We start from the raw sequence: 20,961 nt of genomic DNA, 5'->3' as shown, positions 1-20,961 counted from the left end.
CATTTAACTGAGTGACCGGAAAATTAAGAAATGTCGATGACAACATCTTAAAATAATCAAATTAATAATTTAATGTATGGCACTAATCATCTTCACGGTTTACATTATAATTAAAATGGATGTCAGTTCAGAATCTTAATGCGTTTTTAAAACACTATTTACAAGTTGGAAACGCTCACATTGCGCACTGATGCATATTAAATGTATAACCCCCAAAAACGTCACGTGTACGTTAGTCGACATTGTGTATTTTGCTTGTTTTTATGCATGACTGGTTGACGCTCGCGCGTATTATGCAGTTTTTGGTTATTATCAGTGGACAGGTTGCTAACAGCTGTTTAGTGTTAGTTACCACTAACTCACGAACGCGCCAACATCATCACGCGACTCTGTGTTTATCGATATATTGTGACAAACAGTGTTAAAATATGTCACTCACCTGCTCAGTGTCAGTCAGATTACTGTGGCGCAAAATGACATAAGACCTTTACAGCAGGACCTGTTTTCATCTCGATCTGGGTCAGTAATCTCTCACACTCACACGGACGGAAACAGACGCGCGCTCACGGCGAACCGTCGCATTTCCGCCCCGCACACCGAGTCATCATTTTAAAACGTTAGAATTAGCTCACAAAACAGAACTTTGGTGGAAGTTATCAATATATAAAATCAATAATAGAGTTTTAAAAATACAATTTATTTAGCAAATTATAACGCAGTGAAGATGCCACTCACAAACATGGCCGAAAACATTCCCCGAAACGTCACTTCCGATTTTGATTTCTCGCTCCAATAAATGAAACCTATATAATATCAGATTTATATCTGTATATGTAATGGGTAGGGTTAAAACGTATATTCAACAATCTTTTCTGACATCTGAAAACTGAATCCCTTTTAAAAGCATTTTATTGGTTTCGTTTGTTTTTTTCATGTGTGTTAGCGCTGGTTTCTGGACTCCTTTCCCCCCTATATATTATTTCACCACACCAGAGAGCGCTGTTTATCTTACTTGCTGGCCTTTAGCTCTCTCTCTGACCAGTCTCTCTCCGGTTTCCCTCCATCTGTCCCTATTTAATGTAAAAATAGGCTATAAGGCGGGGGAATGCTAGCTCACGCACGTATGTAGCCTATACAGTAGGCTACTATTCAACAATTTGGACTGGTGTGGGTGAAATTAGCTTTGCAGGGAAATATAAATGTTATATGTATGACACAAAAATGTTATACACAAACAAAAATGAATATTATTATGTTTTTTTCCTAGCAATGAGCCAGAGAAAAAGCAGGACCCTCATGAATTGGAGAATGCCAAGAGCGTTCGTGCAGAGCTGTAATCTAGGCAAAGGGTGGCTTTTGAAAAAACAGCAGATATCACACTACATAATTCACATATTTAATTTTACTTGTGTTATATCATAGTTTTGTGTTTTCCATAGGCCTATAGTTCTTTCAAGCTCTATAGCTAAATCAGACATATCCTGGAAGTATAAGCCAGGAAGTTGAAAGAATTCGCTGTATGTCCTGGGGAAACATCTGGGGCTTTAGACATGAATGAGTCGGGGAGGGTAGATGTTATCAATGATGTCATACCTGACCAGAAGACTGTTTGCTCTCTTCTGAGGATTTACAGCCCTTTGGTATCAAGTCGCTTTGAAGAACTGATACAGCATCATCAAGGTCAGAGGTCACACCAGGTCTGTCTTTCAAACAGAGTTATCAATATCAGTAACAAGCCATCTGTGTATTCAACAGTACAGGTTTCTCCAGTGCATTTATCTGTTTTATCACTCGTGGCACGACGACCTCAGATCAGCAAGGGAGGGAATACACTTGGTTCTTGTGTAGATATAGTATGAACACTTTGCATTGGCCATACAGCTCATGTGTGAAAGGCCATGTTAAACTGTGGACGCAGGATATTTGCATATGACTGCGGATGGAGCAGGAGATTAAGAGCATGTCCGGTGGCAGGGCTGGGTATTGTGTTTGAGCAGCGAGGCTCACTCCTCACTGCAACAATGACTTTGGGAAAGCAGGTTTTACTGATGACATATTGTTACCTAATTGTTTACCTCAAAAAGAAAATTCTGTTATAATTTACTCATATTTAGAAAACTATCTGAAACTGAGGCCAATGAGCAAGATACAAATCAAGTAGGCTACTTTCAGGACATGGTTCAGCTGAATAACTGCCACAGATCAATGGGAATGCTATCGGATAGTGAATGATTATTAATTTAATTTCTATATTCAATGAATGATTCAAAAATACTCTTGATCATATGTTTGTTGTGAGTGTTTAACCAGCTCTTTTTAGGTACATTCAGATCTCTGTATCCGTGCTGACATGTACGGGGCCTTGGGATAACCGGATCTCCTGAGTGAGAAAAGCACATATCGAGAGGGGTTTGGGAGAAGACCCTCAACATGTGATTTACATTCATCTGTTTTTCTAGGGTACTCTGACTGCAATGGTCACAGGGTTCATTGAAGTCTATAGTTTAAGGGACTATTTCTTTGTTAAAGCTTTACTATGGGTTACATTAAAGTGTCTTATCGCATTATCTTGATGTTTTGAGACAACTCTCCTGTTTATAGTTAGAGCCTGGCCAAATCCAACATAGGAAAAGCTGTGTGTCGGTGTGTGTGTTAGTCTTCTTGGTTACAGGTTAAGGAACCACTGGCATTATTGGAGATTGACTGAGTTGTTGTTCGGGACATGTTGGCGCCCAGTAACCCAAATCTGAGAACTTGAAGGTCATGACGTGCCTAACTTCAGGGTCCGAGTGTCAGCCGCATAAGCGATGGAGATATGCTTCAATCTATCTGTATATGTGTGGAAAATTACTGTTTATCTACATCTTAGCCAATCAGAAACAGCAACCTGAAGCAAGGACGCCTACAAACTCCTGTGAGTCTTGAAGCTGACTTCTGCTGATGAAACTATCTTCAGTAAATCTTTTCTTTAATTTATTAAAATTTTGACTCTGGGTCTTCATTCATTATATCTGGTTCTGGGTCTTTGACTGTAAAAACCCTTACAGTTTTCTCAAGGTTAGACCTTGGTTTACAGAGCCTAGGGCTGTTACAGAGACGGGTGTGATTTTAGTGAAATCTGTAATTTTATGGATTATTTAAAAATCATTTACAACACCTTTAATAACCTCATTCCCAGCTATCAAAAATATGTCGATAACTTCTCTCGTTTATGCGAACGTTAGTGAAAACATCAACATTCCATTTTAGAATTTTAGTGCAAACAATTATGATGATGTTACTTTGGAATGTTCTCTGAACGTTTTGAAACAAGTAATGCTTGAAAAACATTGAACGTCCAACTAAAATGTTTCATAATAAATGAACGATTTCCTTGAACGATGTATAAATAACATTTTGAGAATGTTATTAAAGACCAGATCATTTTTATCGAACATTCTAATATTTTTCCACAACATATGTCAGTCACAAACATATTTTAGTCAAGATGAAATTAAATGAATTGAACATAAAAATTTAAAGAAATCGATCAACTAAACTCAAACTAAAATGCTTGTTGATTAATAATAATAATAATAATAATGTTTAAATTACATGAAAAAATAGGTGCATGAAAAACTACATATATTTTGTTTAACTTATTTCAGACATTTTGCTCTTATACAAAATTCTAATGATACAAAATAATGAAAAGTCAGTATACCATATACTATGGTGTTTGTGTGAGGATGTTAATGTGATGAATGATGACGGTTTATGTAGAATACATTAGCATTTTGTTTTATATCTGTGAATGTGGATGGGTCATTCTTCTGTTTGATCATGACTATAGAAACGGAAAGAATTCAATTGCAAAATTCCTCTGTTGAGTCAATCAGAGCTATAGATCAGTTCAATTCACATTTATTTGTAACCTTTTTTTTTCTCTGTTGAAACTAGCCCTAACTATACAGTTGACTAATAGTAAAACATTGTAGTCACTATTTAAGTGGTATCTGCAACGTCTTTCTTTAGGGGTGAATTCAGAGACACTTTCTCCCAGTCATCTCAATGGTAAAAAGAGTCCAGTAAACCGGAAATAAGTTTGCTGGAAGCTGCGGTAACACTTTATTTTACAGTGTCCTTGTTACACATGTACTTACCATAGCAATAACAGTAAATTATGCATCATTACATGCAACTCAAAACCCTCAACCAAATCCTAATCCTACCCTAACCCTATAGTAAGTATAGTTAATTATTATTACTCAATGACACCTTAAAATAACGTGTAACCGAAGCTGCTTCGTCTTGAAAACATGACGGCTAATGACTGACACAAATTCTTAAGTCACTCATTCACTGCTTGTACAACCAAATGGTATTTAAGGCATTTGGTTGATAGATGTATATGAGACGCCATACATTAATAACTTTCAGACTTACATAAAATGATCCCACACTTAAAAAAGTGTCCAGTCATAATCATTAATGCTGTTGAATTTGATGTCTAACATTTCAGAATCATTAATGGAATTTAAACGCATATCAAGATGGGAGACTTGGTTTGGCTGAATTGTTTTTCTTTGTGCTTGGATTGTGTGATGAACGTGGACCGTGAAGTGTGAGGTAATACAGTTAAATCAGCGCGACACAGCCCGAGGTGTACATGATGACTGGAGAAGATGAGGCATTAAACTGGCTCATAGCTTCAGGGGTTTGACATTTAATGTGAAAAGATGCTACTTTACAGGTTTCACCCTCGCATTACGAACCACCTGCGCTTATCAGTAATGCAATGTACCAGCACACACAAACAATAATTAAAAACATGACAAAACAAATACATAACAAGTGAACGGACACAGAGAATGTTCACTTGGCGGTACCACCACACAAGTGACAAATTGTGTACCAAAAAATTAAATGTGGAGTAGAAAATCTAGTGAAATCCTCAATGTAAAATATATGCATAACTACAAAATAAAAGTTTTGTGTTTACATAATAAATGTGTGGGTACTGTGTAAAATTATTTTGTATATATAAATACACACACATGCATGTATACAGTATATTTAATAAAAATGTGTTATTTATATATAAAGTATGTATACATTATATATAAATATATATATACATATACACAGTATATACATGCAAATATTTCTTAAATATATACATGCATGTGTGTGTATTAATATACAAAATGATTTTACACAGTACCCACACATTTATTATGTGAACACAAAACTTTTATTTTAGATGCGATTAATCGAGATTAATCTTTGCCCAGCACTAATAACATTGAATAATGAAAGTTTGTTTATGTGCATCTGTGTGTGTTTAGAGAGAGCGTGTGTCACATGATACGCAGGTGTGATATTACAGCAGGAGAGGGGAATTGTGGGTGGGACTCTGCAAAAGGACACCCTGTGTCAAAGAACACAGCACTGTTTCAAAGATCACTCTCCAGCGGATGGATGCATGCAGATCAAGCTAAAACTTGTTTAGGTTATGAAACAAGATAGAGTTTGCAGAAAAATGATCTCAAACTGTCTTTCGACATATTCTAGATTGGCTACTCTCAATAAAATCCTTTAGCTGGGAGGGATATTTTTTGGGTCTTTATAGTAAAAGGCCCTTCAGCTTTAAAAAACACACATTTTAATTCATTTGATATTTTCCTCCTTGTTTATAGGCCTAAATGTGCACTGCTGAGAAACACATCACACATATCACAGGCAAGTGAAGCAATACTGAAAAACGGAATGTTTTGATACAACGGGAATATTTGCATATGCCATATTTGTGGTAAAAGTAATGATTTTTTTTTTGTTATGCGAGTTGTATGACCTTATGTGCAAGGTTATGTACACAACAGAAAAGGTAAGTATGCTGGTGGTGTGTGTGTGTGTGTGTGTGTGTGTGTGTGAGGAATGAGCGTGTCCTAGGCGTGGTAAATGTCTCAGTTGTGCTGGCACATTCCTCGGCGGGCCGCACCCTTTCTCACACCCTCCCTCACCTGAGTGGTTGCTAAGGTAAACCAAATACAGACACACACTGACAAGATTATAATCTTTCAGAATCAATCACACAATCATAAACCCGAGGAAGAGAACATGAAAGTGCGCACAAAAAATAAATAAAAATCATCTTCAAAGAAGTCAAACAAAACTTCCCCATACTGTGGTAAAAGTCTGGCAGAATGAGGATGTTTAAGACTTTTCCTTTTCAAGGTGGGGCAAAATCCTCCAGCTTACTCCACCCCTGCACCGTCAACACTTCAATGCATGTGAATTATGCACTTACTTACTCATACATGCAAATTGCAATAAAGCAATCATTACGGCCTCATAAAGTACGTAATGTATTGATTGCTTCTAAGATATCTTAATACTATTAAATATTAAATATATTAACCTGAAGTCTATTTATACTGAAATGTAATTATACCATAATTGATATGCATATATATATATATATATATATATATATATATATATATATATATATATATATATATATATATATATATATATATATATATATATATATAAATAATGGAGTAAATGCCTATTAAACACTAAACCATTTGTTAAAAAGATAATCACTTTAATCAATTTAATAAAAAAATCATTGTAGCAGTTTATGCAAGATACAAAATAAAATAGTAAATAAAAAACTTTATATTTATGAAATTCATTTTAAATAAAGTTATGTAAAAATGGTTCACACAAAGTCTTCTTGATAAAATAGTAGTGCTGCCAAATCAATTAATTTCATCTAACATAAAAGTTTGTTTATATATGTGTATGATACACACACACATATATATATACAAACTTTTATGTTAGATGCTTTGACAGCACTAAAATAAAGCCTAATATCCACTATAACATCTAAATATGTATATGGAGAGAATAAATAGTCAATACTTATAATCATATTTACATTTATTGAAAAAGAATATGTGGAATGAATGGATCTGTGTTGTTAGGAAAAATACCTGAATTAACTTTTAATATTATTTTAGTTTAAGTCAGTTTACACGTGCACAGAAACTTCTATTGATGCTTATGGACAAAGGGAGCTTTAAAACATTCATTATGAATGAATAATTCATCTTCTTTACAGTATAACATCTATGGCAGACATACACAACTCTCAACAGTGTGATCATGACCTGGGTGCGCCTTTGCTTTGTCCCATGAGCAACAATCCACCATCTGTCTGTCTGCTCGCTGTGGAAAGAGGAAGAGATAGGAAGAGAAGGAAGAGAATGAAGGAGAAGGGAGAGCTGGGATATGGAGTGCGTTTGTGAAACTGCTCGGGGCAATTTTTTTGTGTTTCGCAGGTTATATGCAAATTGACAAACTCAAACAAACCCTGCTGCAGTAAAAACCTTCGTTGTATTTGTAGTTGTCCGTTTTTTAAGTAGCTGTGGCTGTAGGTGAGCGCTGACGCTGGCGATGGTTGGGAGGAGTTTCACAACTGAAAGGGTTGAGCCGTTCATTACGAACCGACCCTTGTGTTAATATCCGAGACGTTCGAGCGGGCAGGACTCGGCCGAGCGCGAACAGGTTTCGCCAGGGCTGCTTTTCGCCTTGAAGCTCAATAGCATTGGGTGGGGTTTCCACCGACACCAGGAATGTACCGCGGATGCGTTCGCTGAACAGGGGGAGAAAACAACCGACTTTTTAGGAACGGAAAAAAAGTTTATTCACCAAGTAACTCCAGCCGTAAAGGTAAGAACGAGTTCGAAAGTCACAAATTACGAGCAAGAAAGTCTGAAGTTTATGAGTCATAAAGTGTTGAAGAGCAGTTTGAGGGTTGACAGTTAAGAAACTTTGTATCTTCAAGCTTGCTTCAAAAGTTTTAATTCTTAAACGTTCTTTGCACTTTAATCTGAAACACACATGAAATGGTTAACTATTCCAGCGTATTTGAAAGACGTTGCATTAAAACGTTTGAGTATAGCCTATTTTATAACTTGTTTGAACAGTCATTTTAGGAGGTGATGGAGTGAGGCTATGATATCTGTGCGTGGTCATTTAATCATTTATGAACAGTTATAAACAGGGTAAATGTTCTTAAAACTACGAAATATTCGTATTTTATTAGAGTAAGTCTACTATTGATCTTTGAAATGTTTCAGTGTCGTGGGTGGACAGAATTGTTCCTTTGTTATCAAGTAGGACTTTGGTTAGGGATTGGTTCTGGATGCCATCTCCTTAAGTTACATTGCCTTAAAACATTACACAACTCGAAATATTAAATTATCAATCTGTATTTTGTACTTGCACTGATTCTTTTTGTGGGTGAGGCCCAGGTAAACCTCACCATGAACAGACGTGTGCATTTCTATCATTGCCATCCTTCATAATGTCACACACATGGTTGAGCTTGAGTTATGATGATATGACATTTTATTTTTTCACTTGTTGAAACACGAAGCTCTAAAAGGGTGTTGTGTTAGTAGTTGATTGCTGGCAGACTAAATCTAACAGAAGCTAACTTACTGTTGGCACATTATAATAATTATTGGATGTTTTTAGGGAAGAAATGTTTTAGGGAAATCTAGCATGATTTCCATTGGCTGAGATGAAAATATCTAGAACCTGTTGATGGACGAAAGTTAAAGTAGCCATGTAAAATGTAAAACATAATACAATGGACTATCAAAAGAAAAATGCAATGTCACATTAGTGTTGGACGTGAATTAAGAAAACTGGATGTAGTAATGTGATTTTGAAGAGCATGTCAGGATTCGGGATGCAACTATATTATTGCTGATACCTATAAAACAATAATTATTTTCATGTTATGGCCAACAAATGATAAATGGCTGAAATTCTATTTTGTTTAAAAGTAAAAATTAAATTTAGGCATCACGACATTATAATGCACAGCCACAGTATGAAAAATAGATATTCACTTTGAGATTTGCTCAAGATTATGCAAAACTGTTATTAAATTATTAGTGTTTATAAAGATTAACTGTAAGTGAGAATTAGATAAAGGCAAAGGTAATCTAAATGTAAAAATAACAATTGAATATACAACATTGGCTGATACCAATAAATTGTATAAAACCTCTAATGTCAGCTAATAACCACTATGATACTGATATATTGCGCGTCAAGTCAAGATAACCAAAGAAATAGCTTGAACTGTCCTTTTAAGCATCCAAATAAAGATGTTTATATAGACACATTCAGTATTTCTGAAATGTTCTTCATTTGAATATCATATGCAATTTGTTGCAGCTGTAAATATAACATAATTTCACTATGAGCCGAATATTACAATCTTCATAAAAGAGTCAAGGGTTCATTATGAAAATTATTTGGCCATGCAAAAATCTCTCTTTGCTTGGTGAAAATAATTACAAAAACTAAGCTGAAATAATGACTGTCAGTCTCATTGCCTGTTGTTACAGGGATAGTTCACCCAAAATTGAGAATTCTGCATGTGCAGACATACATAATCTCTAAAAGTAAAACTGACTCATATCTAACTGTTGGCACTTGCAGCGCAGACCCACGGGTATAAAGTTTCTCTGCTCTGGGTCAATGTAATTTCATAACATCTCTTTGGTATTTTTTCACATTCGCCATCCAATTGCGAAACCAATACGATCTGTATTATTATTAGAAGTCAGTCATTGGGTTTAAATGTGGATGAATCCACTCCAACATGATTTACTGGTCTGGGTGTCGACTCTCTGACGGAAACATGCTGACAGCACAGATTTCAGATTAGCTGAAAAAAATGAATTATGATGATAATCAGGGCATGTCATGAGTAATGCATTTTTCTTTTTGACTTCACATAGCATTCCTGGTAACACATTTTTATGAATCTCTTGTACATATGGGAGTTTACAACATATAATAGACATGCTATGAATTAGCCACAACATGTCTTGGTTAATTTATGACCTGCTCAAAGTCTGATTCTAACTTGCATAGTTAACGCAGCGAGTCTCTTTCACAAGAGCATCAGCAAAACACTCCCTTCTTTGATTCAGTCACATGTGTTTTCAGTTTTTCCCTTTCTGTTTATGTCTTTTTGCTTCCCCTCTTGCCCACAATGAGTCACTCGCCAACAGGCTGACACCGTTTCCCTGGTGATGTCTAAAATACAAACAAATGTACGCAAGTGGCTACAACCTTCAAAAACTTTCATACTGTGGCCTAACCTTGCTTAGGGGTCATTGTCTGAAGGCCCCACAACAGATAGGAATTTCTTATGTACACAATGAGTCGAGCAGAATTTTTTTTAGCAATCGCTAGTTAACTATCCTAACTAGTATGCTGCATGCTTTTTTTTTTGGTTGCATAAATATTTCATAATACACTTCTAGTCTTTTGACTGATTCATGATCTGAATTGTACAACAAATAATATTGGCTTTGCATGTAAAATTTGTGCTTCCTGGATCCTGTTGTATGTATCATAGTGCATATGGTAAATTATAAAAGTGTTATTTCCTATTTGTTAATGTTGCCTAGTAGTAGGCAGACGTTGCTTACAGCAAACATGTTTGTGCTAAAATTGGATAGAATAGTGTAATAGAAATAGAATAGTTTCCAGATGCTCTGATTAGATTATTCCACATGCTTATTTATTGATTTTTTTTGTTTCTTAGGTTGTTTTCCCTGCTCCACCATGGCCCACCGCTCCCAGAGTTCTTCATTGGGAGACAACCCCCTGGATCCCAATTATTTGCGTCCGCATTACCGGGAAGAGTATCGCATGGCTATTGATGCCCTGGTGGAGGAGGACACTGAGGGCTACTACAACTTTTTACAAAGTGCTAATATAGTTGACTTTTTATCGAGGTCAGAGATTGAGCATATTAAAAGCACTGTACATTCACCACAGTGTGCTGGAAATGTACCAGAACTGCCATATCGAGAAATAGATGAGGATGGGTCTTCTGACACATACTGGCCGCTGCATTCTGACTTGGATGCACCGGGACTAGACCTTGGCTGGCCTCTGCAGCAACACTGTTTTGTGGGACCCACAGAGGTCACAATTTTGGTGAACCCTGGTGACCCTGAAATGCCCAGCATTAAGGAGCAGGCACGGCGACTCATCAAAAATGCTCATCAGGTTAGTGATTTCTGATTTATAAATAACATCAGGCTGGATTTTCCTCAGTAAAAAAAAACATGTTTAAAATTATGAACACTTCATATGAAATGAAGACTGTGACCAGCCAAATAATACTCATTTTATGTTGGTTATTGCACATAAAATAAAATGATCATTTGTGTTATCAGTGCTGATCGTGATATCGCTGACATTGATATTGGTCAGTGCAACATAAAAATGTCTGAATGCACCTTTTGAAAACGTAAATCATACAAATTTTGTGCCATAATTGCATGTCATGTTAAATCAGATTTAGACATCATCGATTGGTTCTTTAGGAAAAAGCTATGTTTTCTTTCTTACTTGAAATGTAAGTTAAGTTTAGTAAAAGTGCAAAAAAGCTAGTATCTTGTAACTTGACTAGTTTTAATTGTCAAGGTGATTCCTTATTGCTATTTTTTCTCTCTCTCTTTCTAACAGGTCATTGCAGTGGTGATGGATATTTTCACAGATGTTGATATATTTTCTGATCTTCTGGATGCTACAGCACGTCATGTGCCTGTCTATATCTTGCTGGATGAACAAAATGCCCATCATTTTGTTAACATGGTGGCAAGCTGTAAAGTTAACCTGGATATGATCCATGTAAGTTAAGCTGATCTCAACTAGCCTAAGTTTAAATTAAAACTGTAAGAAAATACAGGCTTAATGGTGACTTCACTGGTTACAGATGATGCGGGTACGGACAGTAGCAGGCATTACCTATTTCTGCCGCTCAGGGAAATCATTTAAAGGTCAAGTGATGGACCGCTTTCTTCTGACAGACTGCAGAGCAGTGATCAGTGGAAATTACAGGTGAGCTCAGTGACATTTGAATGAAGATAAGAGTTCTTCTCTGTATTGTATGACATTGTAAATGTTTCTTTCTCTCTTTTTCCAGCTTTATGTGGTCTTTTGAGAAGATCCACCGCTGCATCGCCCATTTGTTCCTCGGAGAACTAGTTTCCACTTTTGATGAGGAGTTTCGTATTTTGTTTGCTCAGTCTCAGCCTCTTGTTGTTGAAAATGCCCTTGTACCCATGCCACAAGATAGTTATCTTGGCAGCCAGTTTGGCTTTAAAAGGACTCAGTCACTAAGGAATCCCAGAGGGAATCCCAGACCTCGCCAGCCTGAACTTACTGGTTACCCATTCGGGGATCGTCTTGAGACTTTACTACCTTTTCGGAGGGATGACCCGTTCCGCCATACGTTAGAACCAAGTGCAGGTCCTATGCAGGTCACAAAATATGCAACACAGCAGTTCAGGATGCAACAGTCATTCTTGGATCAAGGACGCTCAATGATGGCGTCCCAGCAGCTGGAAATGAACGCCTTTAAGAGGCATAGCTATGCAGAGGGAACCCACGAGACCTACGCCTCTTCCCGGCAGTACATGAAACAGCGTGTAATGAACAACTTGGAGGAGAAGGAATCGCATTACCAGCGAGAACAACATTACTATCAGAGCGAGGGCACGAGACATGATTCTGAGCGTGGGCCATATGACCGTCTTAACTATGGCACGTACCAGACAGATCAACAGTCTGACTCTGCATATCCCCCTGAACTTGAACCACCAGGAAATATGAATGTTTTATCCTCTGATGACCTCAAAAGTGATTCAGAAAAACAATATTACGCAGGAGGGGGACGCTATGGTCCACAAACCCAGAAGAGGCCTGCTGCGGGCCACTCGTATGCCTGTCAGAGTTCGCCAACTCAGCCTCATCCTCCAGACCAGAAGCAGTTGTTCTCCTCTGGAGAGCAGGTACGCCAGTCCCAGGATCCCAGTGTGAAGCAGGGATTGCGGAGCTGGAGAATCAACTCTTATCTCAGCACTTATGAAGATACAGGAGAGGAGGGCCTGCATCAGTCCATGGGTCCTGATGCTTTTGATGAGCCACATCAACAACCTGACAGTAGACAGTATGGTTTAGAGGGGCCAGGCCTTAATTTTCCCAATAGAGAGCGTCCAAATATCCCAACTAAGCCAAACCTTGACTTGCGACCGCGCTTTGGTAAACCCATAATCCAAGATAGGAATCAAGTAAAAGATATTCTCTCTGACCTGGGTCCTACAAGTACTGATACATTAAAGCCAGCTATTTCAGCTTCATCACTATCATCTTCAACAGACAATGAGAAGGAGGCAGAACCAAGGGAACCAAAGGAAATCAGCATTACCAAGCACGAGTCGTTCCGATCTCGAATTAACCCAATGCTGCAAAGGAGCTCAAGACTACGGTCTTCTTTAATCTTCAGCTCCTCAAAGCTGGAGCAACACAGTTCCTCGCAAACTAAGTCTGGTGGGGAGTTACAAGAGGAGAAAGATGAGAGTGAGCCTATTCGATACTCATCCATTGTGGCAGAGATTCTCGAGAAGAGGAGATCGCTGTCAAGAGAGCCATTTGATTGGACTAAGCATAAAAAAGCAGATGAAAAAGATGTTAAAAACGGATCAACAGGAGACCTGACTACGATCAAAGACTCCAAAGAGGAGCCCATCAAAGAAAAGGAGAAACCTGACAACCCTGAACCTAAGGACAACAAAGTTACACAGCCAACCAAGCCTTCGACATCTCAGCAAACAACTTCTTCCCTAAACGTGAATGATCCAGCAAGCCGACTTCAGTATTTCAAAGATCTGGAAGAAAAGAGAAAGACCTCAAAATTAGAGTCAGATTCGGTTAAAAGTAGAGAAGCAGCCATGAAAAAGCCAGACCTCTCTGATACAGCAACCAAACTTCCAAATGTGCTTGTTTCTTCAGAGGAGTCCACTGTAAAGACACAAGAACCCTCATTTACACTATCAGATCCTGTAACACAGCACGTGGCATTCACATCACATCCAAAACCTTCTGAAGTCTGTGTGGACAAGCCAAACATAAACAGCAAATCTCTGACAGAGAGCACAGCTGATGCAGGAAAGAAAGAGCCCGCTAAGGAACCAACCAAGTCTCTCCGGCCTTTCCCTTCACCCAAGTTCTTAAAACCATTCAAAAGCTCTCAGACCGCTCATCGTCGGATCTCATGCGGTGAGGAGATTCTCACGGATGCGACAGATGCTGAAAAGAGCGAACTTAAGAAGTCCCGCAGCCTCAGCTCATCGGGCATGTCCCGCGCAGAGTCCAAAGAAAGCCTGAGCTCCCTAAACATTGGGAGCTCTGATGGCAAAGATACAAAGGCCCTTGATTTCCTCAAGAAACAAACACAGAGACTGAAGGGTTTCCTTGGGCCAAAGGGAGAAAAGAAGCACTCAGGAGTGTCCAACTCTCAAGAGGACAAGTCAATGAAAACAGTCCCTGAGGTGCAAGAGGATCCCTCAAGCAAAGAGAAACCCTCTGAATCCAAATCATCTTTAACCACTGTAGAGACCAACAAGCCCACTGCTAAACCGGCTCAATCACGCTATCAGTCCTCTACCTCGAATGTAATATTCAGTAGCAACCTCAGGGATGATACCAAGGTGATCCTAGAGCAAATCTCAGCAAATAGCCAGAAGAACAGACAGCAGAATGAAGAGTCTGGGAAAAGCGAGGGGAGCCAGGAAGATGACGTTTCCAATTCATCCTTACAGGTTCCAAAGAACCGGTTCGGCCGAACTCCAGTCAACCCACAGGAGAGGGACAATCTGCTGAAGAGAATAGAGAGCATGCGCAAAGAAAAGAAAGTCTACAGTCGCTTTGAGGTACTTTTTCGTAACCAAGAAGAGTGTTGCTGGGAACAGGGAAATAAAGAGAAGGCAGAGCAAGTCTGACTACATTAATCACATGAGATTCTTGTACAATATTTGTAATGTATTTTTTGAAATATATAAATTCTAAGCAAAGCATTTAATGTAGCATTTAATGTCTAATTATATATATTGACGAATTGTCTTTTTCCTTTTACGTTGTTAATTTATTATTTGCCTTTACATTCTCTTGTGTTATGCATAGAATTTACAAATCTCTTTAAATTTCAACATTAAAAATTCAGTGTCGTTATATGCCATTCCATGCAGCCTTTCATCTATTTATGTTTTCGTTTATGATAGAAATAAATGGAATAGACTATCACATACTATTTGTGGGATGTTTCATTCACATATCTGTCACTCTACTTCAACAGATGGGGAATAACCTGGGATAACAAAACTTGGAGGAAGGGGCCAATGTTCCTCACAGGGAACTGTAAAGAGAACCTGAAACTGAACTAAAAATTGTACCAAACATCCCCAATACTGCTGTGAACTGACAGAGAAGCAAGTAAGTCGCTTCAGATAAAAGCGTCTGCTAAACGACTAGTAACCTAAATGGTCCATGGATCTCACATAAACAACACGAAAATAGCACAAGCTGAAATATGAGGAGTCTTGCTGCAGCAGGAGAAATATTCCTCGCTCTGTGCCAATCTGAGCCCACAGATGATTTACTTTGCCCTTATAAGGCATCAGGGCAAACCTCAACAGCAATCGCACAGGATAGAGAATCACAAAATCAGGCCAAAGGAGGGTTCAAACGTCAAGATGTTTGTGATGCAAATATGTGCCATTTTCAGCTCTGGTAAAGGATATTAACATGTCAGGGCAGAACCTGAGATATGCTACTCTAAAGGCACTAAAACACACCCTCATTAAAGTACACCACACAAACACCCCAGGACATGTCATGCTGAAATTATGCTTTGGTGGTGACTGTGCCAATGGATCACGGGCATAAAGGAAAATGGAGATGGTTGGTAGACGACGCTTTTACTTTTGAAGGCAAAGAACACTGAAACTGAAGATGTCAACAACAATAAAAATGACTGGAAAGTATGTAAGGGATGTATGAAAATGAAAGGAGGCTTATTCATTCCTTTTATCCTCTATTTAAACGGTGCTGTCAAGGAAGTGGATTGAAAGCTGAGAAAGTGATTTGGGGAATTTTATTACAATCAGATTTTGCAGTATAATAGCTGCAGACCTACTGCACATGTACATTCCTGCATGAACCGTGTTGTCAGGAGAATCTGGACAATATTAGGTTGATAAAGATGTTCTCAGGACTGGGCTTTGGCCTGTATTTTGTCAATGCAAAATGAAATTAAGATAGAATGGTATTACTGAACACCAAAGAATTCCCAGAGTGGATGTGTCATAGGACTGATTAATGGAAACTGGAAGTTGATCTAATGAGGATTATCGGATTGAGGAGTTTGAATTTGAGTGTCATCGATACAGTTTATGTATATAAATACAAATCTTGGGGAATTTAGGCTTGTTTACAAACTTTTTTTATTGTGTCTTAAAAATTCTGAATAAATGGTTTAGAAACGTTTATATTCTAGGTATGGGTATGATTTGATTGAGGTTTATTATCAGTATTTTTTTTGATGGCATAACACAACAATAGTACATATGGCAACAAGTTAAAATAGAAGAATAGAACACAATGGGAAAAAAACGCTTCTTTAACTTCTCTATCTGCTGCAAAATTAGCATTTGTTGGAATACAGTAGGAACTCAACTCAAGTTTGCGAAATGTGTGAGACATTCATGGTGCTTTTTCATAAGTATCCATGTGCATCTCTGCATGCTGTGTGTGGCTTAACCCGTCCAGCAGCTTGGTCAACTGCTCCAGCTTCTGTTGCTCTGTAGGGACAGACACACACACACACACACACACACACACACAAGAAAGTATCAGATTACTCTGAGGATGAAGTTGGTCTCTTGTTTAAGGATGTTGAGAGCTCAGTTTTAGGTCTTGAGGACACTTAAGAGGTTACTGTGCAATCCTATCCTTGCAAGTCACCTTACTATACTATCTTTATTCAGCCCAAATAGTCCGAGTAGCATGCTAATACAGTAGTGGCCAAAAGTGATGTCTGGCCTTGGAAAATTTGCATCTTCACCTTTTGTAAAATATTATAAAAAAATGTGCAAGGATATTATGTAGTTGTGCTTGGAGTCAATTGTTTTATTTGTGATAACACAATGAAACATGCTAAATTGTACAGACATCATTTTTGGCCAGGCTGTCATACAAAGAATTTATGAACATGCAAAAACAAGCGAGAAATGCTTTAAAATGCTGCGAATGCACACGCAAACTTGACTGTGCTAGTCATGAAGGTGTTGATGCGCTCTTCCCTAAGCGCCAAAACACGGGCGTACAAAGAATTCACAATTTACAGTTATTCTCATTTTAATTTTAAGTAGCCGATATGACAGACTTGCACTGCACATATTGCACTTAACTGTGTTTTCCTTTGTGAAGTGATTCCAATCATATTTCAAGCTATTTAAAACCATCATGGTGAACAGAAAATAAAATAAAACCTGTAGCTATAATTTGCTAAATAATTTTGCCAGATAAATACCTTAACTAAGTTTAGCGTTTTGTTCCTCCTTCATATTTAAAAAAATATATATATTTTCCTCATGTTTTGATTCAATTGAACTTGTAGGATTATTTAAAACAAATATCCCCCTCCAGACATTACTTTTGGCCACTACTGTATGCCATTCTGCCTTGTGGACTGGCCAAGTGAGTCATTTTGGAAAAAATGACTGGATTAATTTGACTTAAATGTCTGAATGAAACCAGAAAGCCTCAAATGTCCCTCTGAACATGCAGCTACACACTGGTCATACTGGAGAGAGCCATAAAACTTAAGCAATGGAACAAAATGAACAAAACGCACCAGCTTTCAGCAACTGCTCAGTGGTGTATTCAGCAGACTGTATTTCTGCTGGAAGTCTTTGTGGAGTCTGGAAAAAGAAAAGAAAATGGACCATGAAATGCCACCAATCTGTAAATTAATAAAGCCGTTTACATTTCACAAGTAGAGAAAGCTAATTTGTTTTTATTTTAATATCCATTCTATTAGACCACTTACAAAGACGGTAGACAGGTTTTTATGCTGCTCCATCAACTGCTGAAGCTGATTCTCAAACTTCATTCTAAAATAAATGAGATAAAATTTGTTTCAATGTACAATACGCTGTTTTATTTTACAATTGTTAATCCTGATACCATCAGTAACAGTAGTAGGTTTCCACATTTCATTAACGGTAGGGTATGGGATTTGCAAAACGGCCGGCAGATTTTGAAAATACACAACTCCGATGGTCCTACCTTCTTTCCTCCAACGCTGGCCCTGACTCCACCCATTCATGTGGAGGGAGTGGGTTGGGGGGAGGGGGGTATGGTACGACCGTTTGATTGACGAACTTACTGTCCAATGATTTTAGGTGGTCTTGGAAATGATTGGCTGGAGTTTTTCGAGTCCTGCCCGTTCCACAGATGATTAAATTGCTTAATTTTCATTTCAGGGCTTCTAACTCAGTGGGTTAGGAATAGGATTTCAAGTGATTTTGAAAAAATGGACAAAAAAGAGAATCACATTCCCTACCTTTAAGATTATGGGCATTACAATAAATGTTCTAGCGATACTTGCAAAAATGTACAGTATGTTCATGTCTAAGAAGTTGTGACAGCATCTCATATCTAATTCTGATATCTAAAGAGATAGTAATGCTTGAATGCGAGGAGGAGTTTCCATTCGCTGTTATAAACAGTGAGTCATACCGAATCTTTCTGTGCTTTAGTTTCGTCTCCTGGATCTGAAAGCAGTACTGCTTTACCAGTTCCTCTTTCTGAAGGTTCTGCTCACGCTGCCTACAGAGTAACAGGATAGACTTTGAATCAGATGTAAAGATGGCACCCGGTACATCTCACAAACATTTCTGTGTGAACAAATTCTGTTCTCAATGTCATCCTATTTTTAATATGATTTGTGTACTGGTATTGAATGAATACACACCCTTTACGAGACCAAAGCTCAGTGTTTAGGTGACTCGTGTTGTGTTTTACACGTATGGTGTGCAGTAATTCAGAGCTTAAATACCCATGAGTGTTATATGGATATCTACCTTTGTGCCTCTTGCTGGATGTCCTCACATTTGAGCTGCATAGTTCTATTTAACTCTGTATGAAAAGAAAATTTGTGGTAACACTGTAAATATATCTGATAACAAGGCTTAAATGTAACTTATTGGTAATTTCATGTACAGTAATGATCATTCTATTTGTGTGATTCTATACAGTGTTATATAAATACAAATCCCTCAGTATTTGGTTTTAGACGAGCACCTTCCTTTTCAATTATTGTTCCCTCCAACTGTAAGGCTTCAGCATTTACTGTAACAAAAAAAACTCATTTGAATGAATAGTAATGTATTCATTCATGTATTCATAGTAATGCATTGTCATTTGACATTTAAAAGGATAGTTCACCCAACAATGAAAATTCTGTCATCATTTTCCCACCATCAAGAGTTTCCAAACCTGTATTAATTTCTTTCTTGTGTTGAACACAAAAAATATATTTTGAAGAATGTTGGTAACCAGACAGTTGTCAGTAGCCATTGATTTCCATAGTAATTGTTTTCTTAATATGGAAGTCAAGACAAGAGCTATCGTCAACGGTTTGATTACCATCATTCTTTAAAATATCTTCTTTTGTGTTCAACAGAACAAAGAAACTCATACAGGTTTGGAACAACTTGAGGTGGAGTAAGTAATGACAACATTTTTCATTTTTGGGTGAACTATTCCTTTAAGGGTAATGCAAGCTTACATACAGGTATCTTCCTCCTCCTTTCTAGCACTTAAGAAGAGTATGGTTTCCTTCACCTCATCTTCAAGGCTTTTCTTGGCTGAAATCAATATATGGGTGTTAATTTTTTTGCTTTTTAAAAAGTGTTTTTACAGTCTAAAGATGCCAATTGGCAATTTACCTTGTTGCAGATTCCTGAGTTTGATTAACAGCTCCGCTGGTCTCGGTTCTGTTCGCTTGCCTATAGATAAAACATTACTAAATGTTATGTAAGAAATACAAAGGCATTCAGTCCCATTGAGTGGACAATCATTAAAGATATGGTTTATGGGTGAGGCCATCTCTATGGGAAAAACTAAGATACGTAACTTAACGAGCACAAACTCGTCGGTTTAGTGGAATTATTTTTTAATTAACTATATTGTTTAAAATGAGATGTAGGCTAATAGAAAATAATGAATATAATAGATCGTCAGTGATTCATGTCATACCTGGGCTTTTTGGTGTATTTATAATATCTTCAATGCTGAATGATGACTCTGTACGTTACAAAACAATATTTAGCAAGCCGCAATACTCGAAAATCAAACTCAACCTGCTTAGCTGACTAAACACCTCTAACTTACACAAAAACAAACAAAACAACAACCCACCAAGTATCAGACTCATTACGACGCCAGTTGTGTATTAAATGTAACGAAATATCTCGAAATTAGTAAAGTAATAAATATGTTAATGAGAATGTCGTTTGTTGTTGTCAGTTGGAATATCTGATGTTCTTCGCGCACTTTCCAACTGCTGTTCACGCGCAGCTGTCGTTTGAATAATTGTATTGAGTATTCTCGTAAAAACGTAAACCATGCCTATATAACATACATATAAAATGATGAATTAAAATTTCATTAATCGATTTAAATGTATACCAATATTGATTTAGACACATATAGAGAGGGATCACAGACCTCTAGTTAAACTCTTAACGCCATTTGGTTGTAAATTGATCATTTGGCGCCATCATCTGGTAAAGCATGGAATTACAAGCAGCGTGGAATTATGAATAAAAATTAATAGGCAAATTGCAAGTCTCTTTTCTTGAATCCTTTTGCTGCTCGTTTTAATGCAAAACTACTGTTCGCTTAAGCAAGCGTTGGATCAGACTACTAAGGGTTTTGTTTAAACTAAAAAAACACTATTACAGTCTCTTTTTTTGCATGTTACATTTAGTTACTATAGTATATAATTACTATAAATTG

The 20,961-nt window shown here is 37.5% G+C and overlaps 3 protein-coding genes across 3 annotated transcripts in view; 1 reads left to right on the top strand and 2 right to left on the bottom strand.

The window, feature by feature from the left end:
• The window catches only part of kiaa0319l (KIAA0319-like), a 29,176-nt gene extending 28,407 nt beyond the window's left edge, over window positions 1-769 (bottom strand). Inside the window, exon 1 of the mRNA XM_081375865.1 lies at window positions 440-769. The gene's annotated coding sequence lies outside the window, so the exon portion shown is untranslated. The remainder of the gene's footprint in view (window positions 1-439) is intronic.
• Window positions 770-7,177: 6,408 nt separating this feature from the next.
• fam83hb (family with sequence similarity 83 member Hb) lies at window positions 7,178-16,423 on the top strand. The gene is made up of 6 exons (XM_081375915.1): window positions 7,178-7,725; window positions 10,631-11,100; window positions 11,563-11,727; window positions 11,813-11,937; window positions 12,023-14,810; window positions 15,233-16,423. Exons 2-6 carry the CDS (start codon window positions 10,651-10,653, stop codon window positions 15,251-15,253), a joined length of 3,549 nt encoding a protein of 1,182 aa, XP_081232041.1. The 5' UTR covers window positions 7,178-7,725; window positions 10,631-10,650; the 3' UTR covers window positions 15,254-16,423.
• On the bottom strand, window positions 16,016-20,702 carry LOC308696929 (synaptonemal complex central element protein 1). Its single transcript, XM_081375916.1, has 10 exons — window positions 20,362-20,702; window positions 20,200-20,247; window positions 19,890-19,949; window positions 19,734-19,808; window positions 19,243-19,290; window positions 19,023-19,077; window positions 18,679-18,768; window positions 17,987-18,050; window positions 17,792-17,858; window positions 16,016-16,736 (listed from the first exon to the last, which is right to left on the bottom strand). Exons 1-10 carry the CDS (start codon window positions 20,375-20,377, stop codon window positions 16,639-16,641), a joined length of 621 nt encoding a protein of 206 aa, XP_081232042.1. The 5' UTR covers window positions 20,378-20,702; the 3' UTR covers window positions 16,016-16,638.
• Window positions 20,703-20,961: the final 259 nt, after the last annotated feature.

This window comes from Scardinius erythrophthalmus (assembly GCF_964197995.2).
Source record: "Scardinius erythrophthalmus genome assembly, chromosome: 10".
NCBI classification, from domain to species: domain Eukaryota; kingdom Metazoa; phylum Chordata; class Actinopteri; order Cypriniformes; family Leuciscidae; genus Scardinius; species Scardinius erythrophthalmus.
Note: the sequence above shows the minus strand (reverse complement) of the source record. Positions and strands in the feature narration are given on the sequence as shown.